Genomic DNA, 15,516 nt, shown 5'->3' on the forward strand with positions numbered 1-15,516 from the left:
GATTTTGGTGAGAAAGACTCTGACCTAAGCAAGCTCTCAGTAAGGAGAAAAGCAGGCTTAAAAGCAAAGGATCCTCTGTGGTGCTTCCAAATGTCCAACAGTAGTTTATCACTGGATTAGACTTCATAATTAGTAAGTAGGAAATTGTGCGAAATTCAGGTTTATTGCCCTATTAGAAGTTAAATAAGTTTCAGGAGTAAAAAGAATAGTTAAAAAACAAAACAAAACCACAACAACAACAACAACAAAAACCGAACAAAACAAAAAAACCACCTCAAACTCCTGAAGTCTTTCCAAAATTACTCCTAGCTCTGTGTAAATCAGGGATATATATGCACATGCCCATGAATTGTTTAATGGTAGAAATGTCTTTTTTTCCTGTATAGCAGATGCACAAAGGGAAGGGGAATGTTTTATAACTTAGGCTTTTAAATAATAAATAAATGGCTTGCATTCTTCATTTGAGACATCTTGATTTTTGCATACTGTGTAATACTGAAGTATACAAATTTTTTTTTTAGAAATAATTATTTTTTCCCTTTTAAAAAAGAATATAAAACCTCAAGAATATGATAAAACATCACAGTCAGTTTCTAAATACTTTGCATCTTAATATAGTTGAAGTTAAGGCAGTAATTTCTGAGTTTTTCCCTTGAGCTGCATCGTTCTTTTCATATGTAATTATTCTCTGAGTGCATTAGATAATGCTATGGTTCCCACAGCTGTATACACATCTATAAATCATTAATGAGGCAGTTAACTGAAACAAAACTATAAAAGATTTGCATTACCCGGCAGAACTCAGCCTTAATTGACTTCCAGTTATTTACAATTAATTTTTCCATTTGGAATAATGATTGCAAGCAACTCAGGGTTGTTTTATTACTCAGGAATTAGATGCTGACTATTCATCAAAAGTTTTTACAGCAGGACCCTGTCAGTGGACAGTAATAAGCTTGAGGTAATCTTATTTTTACACACACATATACACATACATCCCCCCATATTGGTGGAGGAGACGGGGTGGGAGGAAGCACTTGTAGTAAAATGGGGACTCGAGTCAGCACTAACTTTGGGTTTTTTCTTCTTTTTATCGCATACCTAAGTTTAGCAACAATTAATTTCCTTTCTTTACAGCATCTAGCTGAAAGGCAACACAATGAATAGAGCTGGCTACAGTTCTAGGTGGAATAACCTGCATGCATGAAGTGTGAGTAAATATTTATTTCTATTTTTCTATTTTACAAGATTGTAAGACAGAAACCAGTGAATAAAGGATGCAAAGGCTGACAGGCAAATATTAATCCATTATGCTATTTAAAAAAATACTTTTATAGGAACATAGTGCACAAAGTAAATCTTCATTAACTTGTCATGGTTTGAGAAAGCCCCAGAATTGCAGACTGTGCATCAGGCTCTGGACATGCACAGCCAAAGATCTGCTCCCTCTGCCACGGGAGCATAACTCTCACAGGCATTAATGGGCTGAGGATGTGTTCATCAGGAAGGGACGTCATGGCCAAATTCCTAATAAAACGTAAGTCAAAACTAACCAGAGCCTATTTGCAGCAGCCGATGTTATCTTCCTTATCTTTCAGTCTTCAATTTTGAAAATGCCTAAGCAGCTGGATCACATCAGTAGTAACTCCTGGTCAGTTTTCTGTTTCTAAATCACAGCTATAAAATAAGTAAAATGCACATAGGTGATATTGCTGACATTGACTTCCCCCCCATCCCACTGGGTGCAAGTATTTTAATAATTCTAAAACTGAGAAGTCCACCACATTCCAGAATGTATTAAACTGATCCATCCCTTCTTTCTTACATGGATTCTGGACAATCTGTTCCTGCCTGCCTTCAAAACCATGAAAAAGAAATCTCATGGCTTTGGAGTTTCTTGAGGGTTTGCTTTGAAGAAGCCCAACTTCATTTCAGTGAAAACACAACTTTCATTTGGTGAAAATTTCTGTTTATTTGAGAAACTCTTCACTATCAAAAATATGCAATTTACTTACCAGCTCTGTTATAAATCAAGAGTCTTAGTCCTGCAGCGTTTCTCATCACAACAGCAGACTTCTCATTTTTCTGTGACCCCTTGCAGTATTACGAGTGTGGCCTGGTTTTGATTTGCTTTCAGAGCCAGCGTCTGTGAATCAGGTCTGTGAATTAAACACAACTGCTTTTCTCTTTTTCCTTTTATTTTTTTTCCAAGTTAGTATGAGCTGAACATAATAAATATTAGAGGAAATAAAGAATTACAATCTGGGTGTAAGGAATTCATTTTTTCCTTTGGAATGGAATCTCAGTATTAAACTACCAGGAAAAAGCAATGAAAGGAATCAGTGGTTTTTCCACTGCTTTGCACAGTGTAGAGTCATTTCAACATGTGTAATATAGGTGTCAAATGCTAATAAATCAGCTGTCAAATGCTATCAAATACTTACTTTGCCCAGGTGTAAATGGCTCCATAAAATGCAGAGCACTGATCTGACACCAAAAATCTCTGAGTACCATTTCTGTCTTCACCAGTTTTATAGAACTATTAAAAAAAGATCCAATAGGGAGTTTATTACTTGTTATTTAAGTTACTAGCATTTTTTTGTCTGTTTTCTTACTTTTTGGGATGTGGTTCCCCTCTGCCCCCCTCCCCTTCAGTTGATACCAAGGGAGAGAATGCAACAATTTATATGGAATTGCTTTGGACTAGTCTAGAAAGAAAAATATTATGTTTCATAATAATGTTATGAATGATGAAGGATTTTTCCTGCCAAAACATCTCTGTAAGTGCCCCAGCATCATCAACTGATGGCAGCACAGCCCTGGGAATAAACAGACTTTCAGCTAATGGCAGGAATCCTCGGGGGAAACAAGAAACAGGTATTTCTTCCTGATACAGAATGAAACATGATTAAAGTTAAATCTAAATCCTACTGGCGCTGGAGCAAATTAAAGTTTATTTTTCATTCCTGTCCATTCTTTCTCCTCTTTTTAGCTAATTCATCTTGTTTCATTTAATGGCAATGTCTTTTTTCCTTGCAATTTGGCCACGGTGGTGGAAATGGGGGCCAGTTTATTTTAGGCATGTGGCCTTTTGGTAATAAGGTTAAAGCTGCAGACAAAGTCCAGATCCTAAAAAGAGAACTCTGCAGGCATTCACTCCATGCTTGTGCTCAGCCCCCCATAGGAAGGATCAATGTACGATGACCCAACCCACTTCTGTGCCTCTCCAGCAGGACAATCCCAAAAGCGTCTGCTCCCCGGTGCCGTCTGTACGTCCATGCGATGCTGTGACACTCCACTGCTCAATGCATAAGACGTACATAAGACTTTATACTTTGAAAGCACTCTTAATAACCTTAGTATAAGCTGTATTGCAATGTTTATTATGAAAGAAGCGTGATACAAATTTTATTATGATGAAACCATGTTTTCACTCAACAATTCAAAATAAGTCTCTATGCATTTTTTTATTTCAGAATTTCTCGTGAAAAATGAATACATCTGTCTCATGGTTGGCTGACTGAAGCACACAATGATGAAGTAGAGCTGGGACAGTTTTCAGTATGAAGTTGCCACTTCTCTGGCTGTTGCATCTCCACCATCCCTCTGACTGCCCAAAGGTTATTCCAGAGTATGGAGCACTTGCTGTGTTATCAGGAGCAACAGGCGTACGTATGGCCTAACCCATCCGAGATGGTTGTTTTTAAAATATAGTGACTATAAACACAGCAGCTGTCCCAGCTGAGCTGGCATCGAGCTGGATCGCTCTTAGAGGGAAGATCTGCAGTTACCGGCAGATCCACTGCCCATGGGAAGTGCACAATTCCGTTTGACGGACAGCGAAAACTTCTCCTTTCCCCACAGGTAACCCCTCATGTAGACAGCCAAAGCAGAAACCTGTTCTGTAACAAAAGGACTCTGCTACTCAGTGAATACAATTTCAATTGCATTTTTGAAAAAGCAGGGCATACATTTTCAAACATGCAAAGCCAAATGTCTGTCTTTTTAAAAATTTTAATTATAAAAGATTCAATTTGTTAAGAATCAGTTATCATGAGGGCATTTTAATATATGGTGCTGTATTTACTTTCATAATTTTTTATTATGGCAACAGATAACTAACATATAGTAAAATCTTACTGTACTTCTAACTGGAACTCAGAATAATGGGTGCTCTGCTTTATTTTAAAAAATGAGCTCCAAAAAGATTTTTTCCCCCCCCTACTTGGGTTCCCACACTCCAACATTCACGCAAAGGATGTTCAGGTGCCATGTCAGCTGGCCGACAGAAGCAGAAATGGATGATGGTCTAATGGAAAGGGAGAAAGCTGCAGCATTTGTGCTGTGCTAGGACTGAATCGGCTCATTTCAATTGATTTCTTTGATGTACAAATATAAAACTGTAGTATCTCATAATTCATCTATAAAGTCACCATTTATAAAGTATTTTTTTCTCCCCTTACATCCCCACTTAAAATCATCAAAGACACCCTTATTTGCAGACAGAACTAAAGTAAAAATGTTTATTAACAGTGATTTTTACAAATGCCTAAGTATAACAAATTACAACAGCACATGACCTGGCTTTAAAAAGCCCTTGGTAAATAATTTTCCCTCTCTCTCACTCCTCACCCCAGCAAGGAAGAAGCAGTGGGACAGCGGGAATTCTTTGTACCAGGGTTGCTGCCAAAGGTGACAGATCCTGGGCTGGGGCTGGCGAGGCCGTGTTCCCTGTTCAGGCCCAATGTGCGCACACAGAGCCACGGGAGCAGCGGTGGAGATGGGCTGAGGCCAGGAAGGAAATTCGTAACAATTCAGGTTAGCCCACGTTTTGTCACGTTACCAAAAATATTCTGTAAATAAATACACTAATGGGCCGCTTACTTGCAGGCAGCAATTACTTAAACCAGCATTCAGCTTTTAATGCACAGCCATGCATTTCTGAAGGAGAGTGTTCTCGCTGTGTGTAAGTATAGATCCAGATTTTAAATTGAGATTGGTCACTATTGATTCTGTTGGAGTTTATTATGATAGCAGTCCGCATTACACCAGATTCATAAAACTGCTGAGATACACCGTCCATTAACTTGCCTGCATTTAGCCAAGATCACCTTGTGTCTGGCGAACACCAGCATTGTTGGCATCGTGCCATTTCAGAGGCAGGTTACAAACCGGGAGACGCTTTGTAAGAAACTGCACCCCAACCTCAGCTGTGTCCACCCTGGAAACCCCATCCCCATCCCCTGGCCATGTCTGCATGGGCTGTCCCTGTCCCTCTGCTCTGCTGCCGTCAGGAGGTCCTGAGCACACGGGTACGAGGTCCTGCTCCTCTCCTCCTGGCTTTAATACCTTTCTCCACCAGAAAGTGTGAGTTACAAGTGTGCTCGTTAGGTTGAGCTGACACATAAAAACCTCAGTGTCTTGGTTTGTCAATATTTATCAGGAGCTGCCTAATAAGGATTTAACAACAGATTCACTCTCTGAAGTTTATCAGTTTCCTAAATCTCATTTGCCAGTACTTTGACATTTAAAATTATTCTGGGAAGGGCAAATTAGAAATCAATGATGTACTCATCAACCCAGTCAGTATCAATGCAGCCCTAAGAAATGTAAATCAGCTGTTGAGGAAAAAAACCCACCAAACAAAACACGCTAACATTGCCTTTATGGAGCCTAAAGAAAACTGCTATCCTTTCAAAGACTAAAATATTTAGTTACTTAAATGCACGATGCTGAGTAACTCATCAAAGAGCTCTCTTCAAAAGCTGCAGTTCACAGAAGCGATACCAGAGTTGGTTCAATCAGTCAGAAATCCCAAGGACTGTTTCAAGTCCTTTTTAAAAATAAGATTTAGAAATAAGGTCCAACACTCATTTCAGAGCATCCCGATGGAATAGCAAGATAAAGTTAATAAATAGCCAACGGCAGAAGTTAAACTCAGGTGCTGCAGTGTTTTACACGTGAGCTTTTATTAGAGTGCAGGACTCACAATTTCTTTGTACCACTCAATTTTTGATTGTTTGGTCAATGGCAGTGGGATTAATGCAGTTAGTTACTAGAAAGCTTGCCATAGAAACTATATGGAATAAACCATGTTTGCACATTGAAGGACTATTCTGATAATTAATGTGACCACGGGTAGCACAGAGGCCAACATGTTTTCTTGACCTGACACCTGGTTACGCTAAAAGATTTCTTTCAGGAACAAAAAAATCAGATGATTGATTCTTTTCTGCTGTACTCCATAGCATAGTTGGAAGGTACACTTTGGAAATTAGCAAAAGTCTGTTGACCAGAAAGAAAAGCTAGTGATAAAAAGAAATTAAATTTTGAACACTTAACATATAGATAGTAGTATAAAGGATCACAGGAAATCTATTCCCCATAGATCTATTTAAAGGAGGTTTTTTTTGTTTGTTTTGACAGTGATTTAATTTAGAGTATGTGCGTGTAAACATAAGCATGTGTAAAGAAACAGGAGTTTGTGAGTACACAAACATTGTGCCTTTGGCCCATGAATGAAAGTAAAGAGTGAACAGGTGATGACTTAATTCTACATGACTCAAACCAGCTTTCAGTCATGTATTTTGGAACGGAATGTTGCAATTGTGAAGTTCAGAATTTGGAACATACAATCATTAGGAAAATGTTTAACACCAACCCACCCTCTTTATTAAGTAATTTCTTCAAGTATTTTTAATAGTGCAAAATATTGTTTTGCATTAGTACAATAACTATGGGAATTCACAGTCAAAAAAAGATCTTAAAAGATTTCCAAAGTCAAACAAAAAAAATTTTAATACTGTATTTTTAGCAAGAACATTTTTAACAAAGAATGTGTACTTTAACTTAATATGGTACAACAGAGAAACCATACTTAAAAGTTTCCATTATCTAACACTCTACTGCATATTCAGTTTTTCATTTTAAAAGACCAAAAGCCAAGCTGAACTGAGCATAAAAAAAGCATCAATTATAATCCTCATATTACGTCAGCTGTTAGGGTTTAGCTCACACTTTTGAATTGGTCATCTAATGAAAGGACAATTTTTACATCATTCTTTTAAAAAATGTACACACATTTCTTTTTAAAACGTAATATATATCGAGTATCTGCTTCAGTAAACAAAGCTTAATTTATAAACACAATCGAAACAGCTCCATGTTGAACAGTTTCAGTGATAAACTGGACTTGTATGATGTACAGCCAGTGAGGACCTTTGTGGCTTAAAATCATTGTGCCATTGCTATACAGTAATAGCTACCTCCACAGGGAAAAAAAAAAGTTCATTTTTTGGGGGGAAAAGGGGAATAATTCCTGTGTGTGCTTAAAAATACTAAAACTCCTTTCTATCTCCGGGGACCTAAAAATGATCTGTTGCAACAGGCTTGGTTTGGTATGGTAAGCTTGTAAAAAGTCTCAATATTTCTTAATGACAATACGGCAGTTTTCGATGCAGCAACAGTAAATTGCTTGAAATTGTCCTTCAAGTTTCATGCTACAAATCCTGTTCTTCACACAGTACTGAAGGCATCAAAGGTTGGAAGGGACGTATTTCATGAACTATATAGTCTTCAAATAGTGATCATTATACATTTTTCAACAATAGGTGTTTCCTTCAGTACATAATAGTAGGTTTGATGTACGTTCTGTTTTCTGGAAGAAAAAAAAAAAAGATAAGAAAATAGGTCATTTACACAGTTACACGTTTTTATAATTAATTGAAACTTAGGTGGGTTTCCTATTTGTTTGTGGGTTTTTAATTTATTTTTTGGTTTCTCAAGCCAAATTACCAGCCCTATGAGTGCTATAAACTGTCCGGCACAGCAGTTCGCCTTACGGAGGAAAAAGCGCCACAGAGCCCTCGAGAGGTGAACGTGGCCCAGAAACGAACCGGTCCCAGGGCATGAACCGCTTTCCAAGCCAGCATTTGGGGCTGGGCGCTCAGCCGGGTGAGCAGAGCCTGCAAATACTCAGATTTGGATTTTCTTGCTTTATGGCATTTGCTTTTTAATGGAACGCTCGTTTTCCTTCTTTTTTTTCCAGAAGGCAGCCCGTGTTGCGTTGCAGGGAACAGGGCACCACAGCACACCGTATCACAGGCACAAAACCTTCCAGAACAGTGCGTTAAAACAAAATTGCATTAAAAACAGTAATAGAAGTAAATCAAGATATGTTCTTGGAAAACTATTCTTTCCTTTAGAAACCACCACATTTCTTTTAAAATTATTCTTCTTTATTTAGGGAAACAAGTAGTAAGCCACTTATTTCCTTCATAAAAATATTCCTAGTTATAGTACCTATCAACTGTGATTTTTCACATTAGGTAAGCTTAACCCAGAGAATAAATAAATATTAAAATGCCCACAGAAACTAAAGCTAACAAGAATCCATATTCTTATTCATTATACCATGAATCATGAATTCACCCAGCTAAACATGCAAGTACTGATCTTGGAGATGATAGCGAAATGATAATATTGAGAAGCATTTTGTATAATGTTGACATCTCCCCCATTCCTGTTTTACATATGCCAATACCAAACACTCACAAGGAAAGAACAAGTATTGACCTGCTAACTGACGCTGATCCTTGGAGCAATCTCAAAGTTTGCCACATTTCAATTTCAAAATGCATTTCAGCTATAATATGAGTGATTTATCATTTAGCAGTAGCTGTCAAAGTAACCTCCTAGATAAAACAAAAACATCTGGAACCATAAACAGAGAAGAGCAGTAGCTGAATTTTAATCCAAATCCGACATGTTCACTTCATTAGGAACAGGAAACAGCTAATTAGTAATTGAATTTTTCATGGTTTTAAGGAGGCTCAGACTCTCCAAACAGAGCTGATTTAATACATATTTTGGATGCAAACAAGAATAAAGATCGAAGAGCCAGGGATGTAACATCTCTGGAGGAAAATCTGGGGGCATGGGAACCCCCAAAGAAGTGACTAAAATTAGTTTCAGACCTTTGGCTGATTAAAATTATTGTCTTAAACTTTGTGGGCCAAATGTTCAATCCTGAGGAGGGGGCAAGTAGAAACAGAAATATTGAACACTGTGGTTCGCTTTTTCTACTTCTCCATCAGATTATTAGGAAGTTGTATATGATATCTTCCTATCACAGGCTGCAGGTGATTTAGCCGATATTGAATTTGTACTTCTGGAAAAAGGTGAGCCACCGACAGAATGTGCATGTCAGCACCACTGCCTTCAAAAAATCATATACATAGATAGTGGCTGATGGACACTATGTAAACTTGGAGTCATGTTTGGATTTTTCCTTCCTATTCCCCTTGTTTCTCAAGGAAAGTTCAATGGAGGACTATGGAATACTTGCAAGAGAGAAAGTAAATGCCAAAGCTCAAGCAGAGTGCAGCCACCCAGGAGATACTATTGACCAGTAAACATAGTTAAATATTTCCTTTTTTATAAAGCTCTCAATTATTCTCCAGAAATTAAAATACTTTTTTTGTTGCTATGCAATAAACTTAACTCCATGGCATTGACCCCATCATGCAGCAACTACCTGTGAGGAATTAAAGCGTTAGGAGCATCGGTACTACCACTTATACCTGAGAGACAACATGATGTTGTCAAATTCATCTTTTTGAAGAACATTCAGCATCTCCTCAGCATAGCTGACAGTAAGTAACATACCATTTTATAGCACTTTACTGTATTCTACTGCAAAGATTTGAATAAATCTGTGTGCAATAAATGTATTCTTTTATTAGGTTTATCCCTTAATCAACTATTCATTTATGTGGGCTTCATTCTATTAAAAAATGAAATTATACAAAGGTGAGCAAAAGCGTAGATTTACAGTAGTTTAAAGCCTAATCTCATTCTCTAGAGGTAATATTGACAATATAAAAACTGTATAAATGATATTCCCTAACACTAAAATATGCTTATGAGCCCCCTGTGCATGTTATACTGCTTTACAACCTACAGTGAAATGCATGACTGGCTTAATAAGCAAGACATTTAGAAAGGCTTTTTTTTTTCCCTCCACAATGGATAACACAAGTGGAGATCTCACCATTTCTCAGGGAGCCAGAGCCTATGTTAATAATTGTAATTTTCCCTCAGGATGGTGCTGTCTACCCTGCATTGTTAGTCCAGGGGATACATTAATCTCTTGCACTCTTTTAGCAACAATATCATTATTCGTCTTTTTCTTTCAAGGTTTTAATGTGTGTATAAAGGACAAATCCAAAAGCAATAAGTATCATCTGCATGTTTATTCATTTTTTCTTCAGCCTGTTCAGCATCTCTGAATTTTCTGAATCTTTTGTGAGGCTTTGTTTGTAATATCTTTAAGTCAGTAATTCAGCTGTATTTCCATAAAACTACTTTAAAACAAAATTTCCACGTGTACCCTCACAACTCACATAAAGAAATGTGCCTCGGTAATGCTGGTGTGCAAATCCAGCTACAGCTTGGGTTTGCTCAGGCGACTTCAGCACAGTGTGAGCTGGAGGAGAAAGTCATTAGAAGGAAGGAAATTTGGGATCTGCTACATAATGAGAAAACAAAGATAAATTTGTTCTATTGGTACGTGTAAATTATTCATGCAATTTAAAAAATAAACCCCAGCACTGCATAGTGCAGAGAGTATGGGCAGCAGAGATGAATTAATAAGCTGGAAAATCCCACTTTGCCAATTTATATGAAGGAGGAGTTGCTGAACTCAAGGTGAGGCAGAGCCGAGCAGCCAGACCCAGGTGCTGCCGCACGACTCTGCGCGAGGGTTGAGAAGCTGAGCCCTGCGCCCGGCCTGGCGACGGAAACAGCGGCTCAGTTAGATCAGAGCCAGGCTGAGCTTCGGATGCAGCAACACATGGAAAATACAGTGCCATAAACAATAAATCCACCTTACAATGCTGGGGCAAAGTTGTTTGAATCAGTCTCTTATTTCGCAGGAAAAAAGAAAAAAATCAGAGAACAGTTTGCATTACCTTCTACTGTGGATGAAATCCCTGAAGAAAAAAAAACAAAACAAAACCAACTAAAAAAACTGAACTAAACTCCTTTGCGAACAGGGGTGCTGAGCAGTTGGGAAGGAAGCTGCAGCCAGGCCCCTGCACCACAGCAATCACAAAACCGCAGACAAGGATCCTGCGCTGCCATGGAAAAAAAGACCTGGGCTGCAGTCAGCTCTTGGGGTTTTGGGCTTAGTCATCCAACTGAATGACCACAGTGAATAAAACTACTTCTTTGCCTGTTTATTAGTTGTCCAGTAAAACTTTTCCTTTCCATTTATCTGTAAATATTTTCCAAACTGAGCAGTGAAAGAGAAAAAAAAATACCATGGTGAGCAGGGCATGGTTTCCTCTAGACTCACAGAAGAACGTGGACAGTAAATGCAGTTTCTGAGAGCAGCAGTATTAATGGAGTTTGCTTTGCTCTCTGTTCTTCTCTTGCTCTTTCTTATTGCCTCTTCCCACCCCTGCAGGTATGTCAAATATTTCCAGGTCCATGCTAATAGACCTAAAAACTTGTACAGAAAATAGGATTTCTAATGTGTAAAAACAGCCAAGGACAAGAGTATGTTCACTGAATACAAACTATGCAGATGCCGGTTTGCCATTGTCAGTTTGAGCTGACAGGGAGATAACATAGTGGTTCCTGCTTAGGAAATATTCAAGCCTACTGACACTGAATTATTGAATAAATGTTTTAGTTCTTTGTAAGAATAGAAAGGTATGGAGCTTCAGACTCAACAGTTTGCTGGGAAAACCTTTCCCCATCTTTTGTTTCCAGTAAATCACAAAATCTCAGCTTCTGCTCTCATATGTGTGTGTGCTTACAGAAACAAACTCAGAGAAACACCAAGTGCCAAAAGCAGAAATAACACCAAGCTCAGCGATACCATTACTTTTCAAATCCTGCATTCGTATCACCAGCAGACGAGCCATGTAGGCAGCCAGCACAGTAATCTCATGGCCAGTTACTAACAAGGGCTCTTTTCTTCGTTAGCAGCTAATGAGACGGCTTTCAGCAGTGCGTGGCATGGATATGACAGTCTGGTAATTGCACTAGAACTTTGGAAGAGTTTTTCTAGCAACACGGCAATATGACACAGCACCAAGTAAGTAGCAGAGGTTTAGTAATTCAGAGCATCCAGAGCAGGAGCCACACGAGGGATGGAGCACGGCTTGGGCAGGAGCAACAAGGCCTAAAACTCAGATGAAGAAGATAGCCAAGAACTTGATCTCAAGGAACATATCAGGCCTCTGTTTAGTTTAACCTCAAAAGTTTCTAATCATGGGGTTCTGGTCTTTTCTTATATAAAATTGTAAGTGCTTGGACATGTTTTTTTCAGTGAACGTAAGACCAAGACAAAACCACTGCAAATTCTAAGATGTTGAACTTGTCTCTTACAGTTGTAGAGTATTCTGAAATTCTGTAGTATGGCTGGTTTCAGCAGATTGCAGCATTTGAACGTATAATTTCATACAGTAAGAGAGTTGTTAAACCTCTTAAAAATACTACCCCTCTTCTCTGTCCCACTTGCATCCTTTTTACCATAGGCTGGATTTGACAACTGACTGGTTATACCAGAATGTTGAAAAAAATATAGCCCACTTTTCTAAATAATAAAAACCAAAATATGTTCCAAACTTCAAAAGTCCTTCATCTGTGGCAAACAGATAAAAGGTTATTTACAGTTACTAAGAGTTTTTATGCTAAATTTCTGCCAGGTTATTTCAGAAACAGAAGCAGCAGCCTTGGGCCACCCTCCTGGTGCAGGTACAGGGAACCATGTTTCCTCTGAACGGTGGTTTCATCTCAGGAAGCTCTGTCTGCCTACTGCCGCCGCTTTCTTGAAATTTAGAGTCTTTTACTTTTTCGTAAATTGTTATAATCAAGGATTACAGTAAAAAAATCTGTTTTTTAAAATTTTAAGATAAGGTTGCTTTGATGATTGTTCCAATATCCCCTAACAATGAAATATAGTAATACAAAAGTTAACTAAGGTATAAACATGCAAAAGGAGAAGTCTCCCTGCGATCATAAAATGATGTTATTTTCTGTTCAGCAGTTCATGTTACTGCTGTTCATGCTAATTAATTAAAGGAGCTGTTGCTGTAATGTGCAAACAGGGAATCTGAGAAACTGAGAGGGCTTTTAGGTCTCGGAGTGAAGTTAAGTCAATCTGGGCGCGGGCAATCAAATGTAATGAAATCACTTGTCAGTGCTAAGCTTGCAAAAACTGTGAAGTTTGACTAGGGAGTAAAAGGATTATAATTAGATTTCCAATAGGATAATAACTAAATGGCAGAAAGCAGTAAAGAGAAAATATTACTTTGTTAGCTAATGGTGCTGCTGTTCAGTTTTAGTTTTTATCAGCACACTTGTAGTTGTGCTAATTTAATTTGCTTTTATCAGCAAAAATCCACTATTCGAATGGTACTTGAATGTCATTTGCAAAAATCATTGATCTGAAGGTGCACTTAATGACACCCAGTATGTTTGTTTTATGTGAAACGGAGATTGGCTGATAAAATGGTTGATGCACTATCTTGCTGGCCCACAAGCGAGTGGTGGGAGCGAGAGCAGACGGTGTCTGTGCACACACCGGCCGCTCGGCCACGCAGGGGCTTCCTGACCACAGCAACCGTTACCTCTGTTTTGACAGCTAAAAAACTTCTCCCAGCTCAGGCTATATAGGACTGGAAGAGCTGGTACATGGAGGATGGAGGGATTAGACTGTAAAGTTCAAAAAAGTTTTAAGTCTCATCTGCACGAATTTCTGTTCAGTTAATATACAAAGCATAGAGAAAACGAGTCAACTAAATGGGAATGATTTATAACGCAGATCAGAATCCCAGTATATGAACAGCTTGTGTTAATAACATCATTTTAAGAAATGAGCATAAAATATGATATGACTTAATCACTGTGAAAGGTGGCTGTGCAGCGTTTTTGTAATTTTCCTTTAAACCGTCTTAAGGAGACACTGGCAGTGAAACTAATTGAATTTCAAAGGAAAGGCACTGTGTGAATGATAGATTTCTGTCCAGCAGAGACAACAGAAAAAGAAAGGTCTGCATCGATGCTAAGGCTTTTTTCTGTGCAACAGAGGAGATTTTTGGAAGCTTGGAAGCAGCTTTGTATTAGGGACGTGTTCTGACCCTTCCTCCTCCCAGGCCCCAAAAAACAAAGGCAAGAAATGAAGGGGCAATGAGGGAGTGTGCTCAAATTGTTCAAGGCAGCAGTGCAATAGGAGCTGTCAGGTACAAAAACTGTAATCAAAGGAAAAGAGAATAAAAAGATATTACAGTATCAGCATAAATAAAAATGAAAGAGCTGGTGCTACAGGACAGAAACACTTTGAAATCTAAACAAGCTCTACAGAGCTTTTCAGAATCCTTTTTATCAGCTGTGAGTGCTCAGTGGAAGAACTGGCTAAACTCGTCCCACGTTTGATATGAGCAGGATTGCCACACTAGAGCTGTCAGAGGAGGCTGTGAATGCTGTCACTGATCACTGCGGTGACAACAAGAGGAGCTTGGCCATTGAGGAGGGTCTGAGAGGTTTAACACTCCGAGAGCACAAGTCACCAAGCTCAGAGGTAGTGGATATCCAGTTCTCAAGGGTTCAGGCTTTTAACCTGAACAAAACCTTCATGATCCAAAGTCTCTTAAAACTAACGAATGATGTATTTGGGATCAGATTAAAAACTAACCAAAACAAACAAAACCCACCAAATCAACCAAGCAACCAACAAAAACCAAATACCAAAACAAAACCAAACAAACCAACAACAAAAATACACACCAAAAAAGCCCCACAACCCCCAAAAAACAACCTGAATTAAAAAAAAAAAAAAAAAAAGGAAAGAAATAAATTCACGAGGTTTTCTTCTATTACAATAGACTATAAGAAGAGTAAGAAAGTTCTCTTAATTCCGTCTAGTAAGTTAACGATTGTTGGAAGTGGCTATGCATCACTTTCCCCATAGTTACTTATAGTAATTTTTGATGGGAAAACACATTTGAGCCAACTGTAACTTTTTTCCTTCAATTGAAAATTGAACTTCCTTTTATTTTGCTGGCTTCTGTCAGGATGCACCCTTGACTCTCAGAATCTTTTTGGAAGAGCACTGAGCACTCACCTCAGCAGGTATCACAAACAGATCAAAAATGTTAGCAATATTCTGCTTGTCCAATTTAAATGCAAGTGTCCCAAGTGCTTATCCAATATTTCGACTATTTCTGGCAGTAACAATTTCCAAATTGTAATATTTAGAGCACAACTCTAATCATATGCATACATATGTACACATGCATTATGTGTATGTATGTGCATCAAAATAAAGCAGTGTTTTGCCTTCTTTGTAATACATAGCATACGAACCTAAAATCACAACAGGAGACAGCAGTAAAAATATTTGAAAGCTTTCCTGTCTAGATGACAGATGGATGACAGATGCACACCAGAGGTGCAAGAAGTCAAGGCTGTAACAGTTGAGAAATGCTAGGAGTTGTGTCTGTAACT

The 15,516-nt window shown here is 38.3% G+C and overlaps 1 protein-coding gene across 2 annotated transcripts in view; it reads right to left on the reverse strand.

Moving 5' to 3' along the window:
* Positions 1-6,780: 6,780 nt before the first annotated feature.
* DACH2 (dachshund family transcription factor 2) overlaps positions 6,781-15,516 on the reverse strand; it is a 251,589-nt gene continuing 242,853 nt past the window's right edge. For both annotated transcript variants that reach the window (XM_082062043.1, XM_082062042.1), the window contains exon 12: positions 6,781-7,657. In XM_082062043.1, coding sequence (XP_081918169.1) covers positions 7,620-7,657 — 38 coding nt within the window. In that variant the 3' untranslated portion in view covers positions 6,781-7,619. The remainder of the gene's footprint in view (positions 7,658-15,516) is intronic.

This window comes from Streptopelia decaocto (genome assembly GCF_964273445.1).
Source record: "Streptopelia decaocto genome assembly, chromosome: 10".
NCBI classification, from domain to species: domain Eukaryota; kingdom Metazoa; phylum Chordata; class Aves; order Columbiformes; family Columbidae; genus Streptopelia; species Streptopelia decaocto.